Raw genomic sequence first — 5,467 nt, 5'->3', positions numbered from 1 at the left:
TGTGGTAGGCGTGTCAGGAAAATGCCACGTCTGGTTTCCATCTTAGGGCTCTGAACCGCCGAGGGGCATGCTTGGGTGTTAGCCTGATTCTAATTCTGGCCTTTTGTTTAAAAATTTCGTACTCATTTGTGTGTTCTTTAGGCACTTCAGCTGCCACCTCTGTTAAGGGTCAACTGAATTGTGGCTTCATGTGCACCATACACTGGTCTGTAGAGATGCTGTACCCAAGGCAGGCCCTTTCAAAATTTTCTAAGAAGGCCTCTGTATCATCACCTACCTTGTATGTGGGGAATTTCTTGGAATGGGGTGCAGTACTTGGAGGAGGACTGTTAGGGCAACCTGGTTGACCTAGCTTAGCCTTTTCAGGATCAAAGCACTTTATTTCCACCTGCAAGCACTTCTCTGCCAGTTCTTAGAGCTTCCTCTCTAGGAAGAAAACCCTAACTTCCGCAGTTAGAACTCCAGCTGAGTTAAGGGCATCTCTCCACCCTGGCACTAGGATCTCGGTTTGGGGAGTGTTGGCCCTTCCCTCCTGGGAAATCTCCAGTCCCCCATCCTCTCTCTGCATTTCTGTCATGGAGCTGGATGTCTGGGCTTGATCTAGCCTGTCTTCTCTGTGGCGTGCTGCTTTGGGAAGACTGGTTGCTCTAGGGTTTTGGTGCCCATCCACAACCTCATGCACAGAGCTGTCCTACTCTAGCCTAGCTATTTTGTTGCCATGAATCTAGAAAAAAAATAAACTGTTTGTTGGACTCCCTGGCAGGCTGAACACTTTGTGTACCTGTTCCCCCTCAGGCAGCAAAGAAAAGAAACAAAGAAAAAAAACTCCCTGGCTTTGCTGGCTGCCAAAAGGAAAAATGCCTACTTTGAAATCCTGAGGTCTGTGCTTCTAGTTCAAAATGATTCCACCGCTCTGCCACCATCCCAAGGCTGATTCCCCACTCTGGCACTTCGAGTGCAGAAGGTGGGGGCCACAAGGACTCTAAAAATTAATACTGGCTACTCCAAGCTTGTATTAAACTCCCAAGGTTACAGCTTTTCTCTGACCTTGGACTGGTAGATGCTGCCACCACCCAAGTGCAAAACCTCTTTGAGAGCCCAGGAAGGCACACTTGGGAATTCCTTCCTGTGGGGTACCCTCAAGTCCTTTCATGCCCTCCTCCGGGCAAGACGTGAGAAAAAAAAACAAAGGAAATCAGCTATTGCCAACAGTAATTAAACAACACATGCACAAATCTCTTAAAACACAAAAATCCAATTCTGTTCTTAAAAAAAAGGTACTTTTTATTAAAAAACAAAAGGAAGAAAATATATCTGGGAACTTAGACTATTGCTAGCTATAAAAAGAGTAACTTCAAAGATTAAGCATCAAGGATAGTTTCTCGAGGTCCATTTTAAAGATTACAAGCAAACAAAAGCACCTGGGCTTAGCCCAGAGGAGTCCATAAGCCATAAAGAAATAAAATGGATAAAACTAATCACGTCTTCCTAGACATTTCCTGATCTACTTACATATCTGGGTTTTTAACTGAGTCGCTTCTAGGTACAATCCTGATGATTTTTTCATACCTAGCCCCAAGCTTCTTACAGCATGGGTCTGCCCTGTCCCCTCACTCCTGGAGAACAACCAGAGACAGAAAAAAGGGGAGTCTTGTTTCAATTTTAAAAAGTTCTAGTGTTCCCATTGGCTTTCCTGGCCAGGTGCCCACTTACTTCCTTTAACCCTTTACAGGTAAAGCAAGTAGAGAACAGCGCCTAAGAGGGATTTTATAGCTAACTGCATCTTAAAGCCTGATTTCCACTTAACCCTGAACTATGCGGTGTTTTATTTTATTAATTCATAGTGGCTGGGTGCACTTCATAAGATTGCAATTGGCTTGATCACATTCTGAAGTGCACACTCCTCAAATCCAGGGTAAAACGATCCAGTTCTCAAAAACACACTGTTTCACCGCCCTCACCAACAAGCTCTAGTAGAATGTCCTCAATTCCTTCAGCAGCTTTCCTGTATTGTCTCTAAATGACACATTTGGTTTATCCTCCAGGCTTCCTGAAGGATTGGACCTAGAAAAATCAGGTAAATTTTGCTCACAAGATCACTGAATATTTGACAAAAAAGTTCAGCATTGTGGTTGCTTTCTTTGCTTTTGGCTATCAAAAATCACAGCTTCAGTTCGTCAAACTGATGAAGAACCCTGTTCACACAGGGTCTAATGGAAAGCCAGCTGGCTTCAGAAAGCTTCAGTACCTTCTGGTGGTCTGAACGTCAAGGAAAGGCCGAGTCAGAGGGTGTGTGGCGGTGGGGGCTGATGGGTGATACTGAAGGAGATCAGGTGTTGGACAAAGAGAGGGAACTCAGCAATGGAGAGAGCAGTGCTTGGTGATCCACTGATAGCAGGTTAGGTGTGAGGAAGTTCTCCGACTGTGAACTTTTGCTATGATGAGCTAAGTCAAACAGCACAGAACACCCTTGATTAATGAAGAGATATTCGTTCCAACTCTTGTTACGCAGTTTAAAGTCAGTGGCCCCAGGCAGTCACCTTCTGCAAGTGTATTTGCCCACTTTGTCACGAAGCTCTTTGGTTTTGACCCCATAAATGATAGGGTTGAGCATGGGGGGGATGAGGAAATAGAGGTTTGACAAGATGATGTGAACTTGGGGAGAAATGCCCTGACTGAACCGGTGTGACAGAGTGGAGAAGAGGCCAGGAGGATAAGACATCATCATTACACAGATGTGGGCTGTGCAGGTGTTGAGAGCTTTCTGGTGGGCTTCCTTGGACACGATTCTGAGGACGGCCCTGATGATCAGACCATAGGAGAGGGTAATGAGCGTTAGGTCTAACCCAATGACTACAAAAGCCAAAACCAAGCCATATATCCTGTTCACGGTGATGTCCCCACACGACATCTTTGCCACAGCTATGTGCTCACAGTATGTATGAGGGATAATGTGATTGGCACAGAATGGCAGTCTGCTCAGGAGCAAGGGCATTGGCAGAATTAAGAGAACAGCTCTTATTAAACCCACAAGCCCTAGCTTAGCTATTCGTGCATTGGTGACGATGGTGGCGTATCTCAGAGGGTTACATATAGCAACGTAGCGATCAAAGGCCATTGTTACGAGGATGGCAGAGTGCAAAATAGAAACTGCATGAAGGAAGAACATCTGCGTGAGGCAACCACCCACAGTAATGTTCTTCAAATCGAACAAAAATATACACAGTGCCTTTGGCATGATGGAGGTCGACGTGCTGATGTCTGTGAGTGCCAGTATGCAGAGCAGCAGGTACATCGGCTTGTGCAGAGTCTGCTCTTTGCCTACAACAAACAGAATTGTGAAATTTCCCAACAGGCCGATAATGTAGACCATAGAGAAAGGGATGGATATCCAGATGTGAGCAGCTTCCAGTCCAGGGATGCCCATTAGGATGAATGTTGAAGGATGAGAGGGGGTGATGTTGAAAGCTGCCATGAAGTGATCGATGCATCAATCAGGCTCAGAAATGCTCAAGGTCCCTGTGAAGGGAGAGAAGCACAGCGAGTGTAGTTACACACTTTATAACAAATAATATTGTAAATACTTTACATTAGGATTGTTGATTAATCACAGTTAACTCACGCAATGAACTAAAAAAAATGAATCCCAATTAATCACACTGTTTAAAATAGAATACCGATTGAAATTTATTAACTATTGATGTTTTCCTACATTTTCAAATATATTGATTTCAGTTACAACACTGAATACAAAGAGTATAGTGCTCACTTTATATTATTTTATTACAAATTTTGCACTGTAAAAATGATAAACAAAAGAAATAGTATTTTTCAATTCATTTCATACAAGTTCTATAGTGTAGTCTCTTTATCATGAAAGTGCAAATTACAAATGTAGGTATTTTGTTACATAACTGCACTCAAAAACAAAACAATGTAAAGCTTTAGAGCCTACAAGTGCACTCAGTCCTACTTCTTGTTCTGCCAATCTGTAAGAGAAACAAGTTTGTTTACATTTACGGGAGATTGTGATGCCCACTTCTTAATTACAACGTCACATGAAAGGGAGAAGAAGCATTCCCATGGCTCTGTTGTAGTTGGCGTCACTACATATTTATGTGCCAGATGTGCTAAAGAGTCATATGCCTCTTCATGCTTTGGCCATCATTCCAGATGACATGCTTCCATTCTGAAGACGTTCGTTAAAAAAATAATGTGTTAATTAAGTTTGTGATTGAACTCTTTGGAGGATAATTTTATGTCCCCTGCTCTGTTTTACATGCATTCTGCCATATATTTCATGTTATAGGAATCTTGGATGATGACCCAGCACATGTTGTACATTTTAAGAACACTTTCACTGCAAATCTGACAAAATACAAAGAAGATACCAATGTAAAATTTCTAAAGATAGCTACAATGCTCCACTCAAAACTTAAGAATCTGAAGTGCCTTCCAAAATCTGAGAGGGATGAGCTCTGGAGCATGCGTTCAGAACTCTTAAAAGAGCCACACTCTGATGCAGAAACTACAGAACCTGAACCACAAAAAAAAATCAACCTTCTGCTGATGGCATCTGACTCAGATGATGAAAATGAGTATGCATTGGTCCACACTGCTTTGGATTGTTATCAAGGAGAACCTGTCATCAGCGTGGACGCATGTCCTTTGGAATGGTGGTTGAAGCATCAAGGCACATAGAAATCTTTAGCACAGCTGGCATGTAAATATCTTGCGATGCCAGCTACAACAGTGCCATGGAAACTTATGTTCTCACTTTCAGGTGACATTGCATACAAGAAGTGGGCAGCACTATCTTCTGCAAATGTAAAAAAACCTTGTTTGTCTGAGCAATTGGCTAAACAAGAAGTAGGACTGATTGGACTTATAGGTGCTAAAGTTTTACATGATTTTATTTTTGAATGCAGTGGGGTTTTTTTGTATATAATTCTACATTTGTAAGTTCAACTTTCCTGGTAGAGAGACTGCACTACAGTATTTGTATTAGGTGACTTGAAAAATACAATTTCTTTTGTTTTTTACAGTGCAACTATTTGTAATAAAAATAAATATAAAGTCTGGACTGTAGACTTTGTATTTGGTGTTGTAACTGAAATCAATACATTTGAAAATGTAGAAAACATCCAAATATATTTAAATAAATGATATTCTATTATTAACAGCTCAATTAATCACGATTACTTTTTAAATCACACAATTAATCATGATTGTTTTAATCGCTTGACAGCCCTACTTTATAGTTATGAACAATCTAGAAAGGGTGTTGAGATGTGAGGTGGTAACATTTACAGATGGCACCAGGTTATGTAGGTCATAGTCAAGTCCAGAGAAATCCTCAGAGGGAACTAAGCAAGCCAGGTGAATGGGCAGCATGGTGGGATTTTTAATTTACAAAGGAGATGATTAAGAGGGTACATGAGAAAAGTCTATAAAATACTGACTGGTA

At 41.6% G+C, this 5,467-nt stretch overlaps 1 protein-coding gene across 1 annotated transcript; it reads right to left on the bottom strand.

Annotated features, from left to right (window-relative positions):
* Positions 1-2,536: 2,536 nt before the first annotated feature.
* LOC120395046 (putative olfactory receptor 52P1) lies at positions 2,537-3,475 on the bottom strand. The gene has a single exon (XM_039519239.1). The coding sequence runs from the start codon at positions 3,473-3,475 to the stop codon at positions 2,537-2,539; it is 939 nt and encodes a 312-aa protein (XP_039375173.1).
* Positions 3,476-5,467: the final 1,992 nt, after the last annotated feature.

Source organism: Mauremys reevesii, unplaced genomic scaffold (genome assembly GCF_016161935.1).
Source record: "Mauremys reevesii isolate NIE-2019 unplaced genomic scaffold, ASM1616193v1 Contig91, whole genome shotgun sequence".
Taxonomy (NCBI): Eukaryota; Metazoa; Chordata; order Testudines; family Geoemydidae; genus Mauremys; species Mauremys reevesii.
This window is presented reverse-complemented; position numbering and strand designations above follow the sequence as displayed.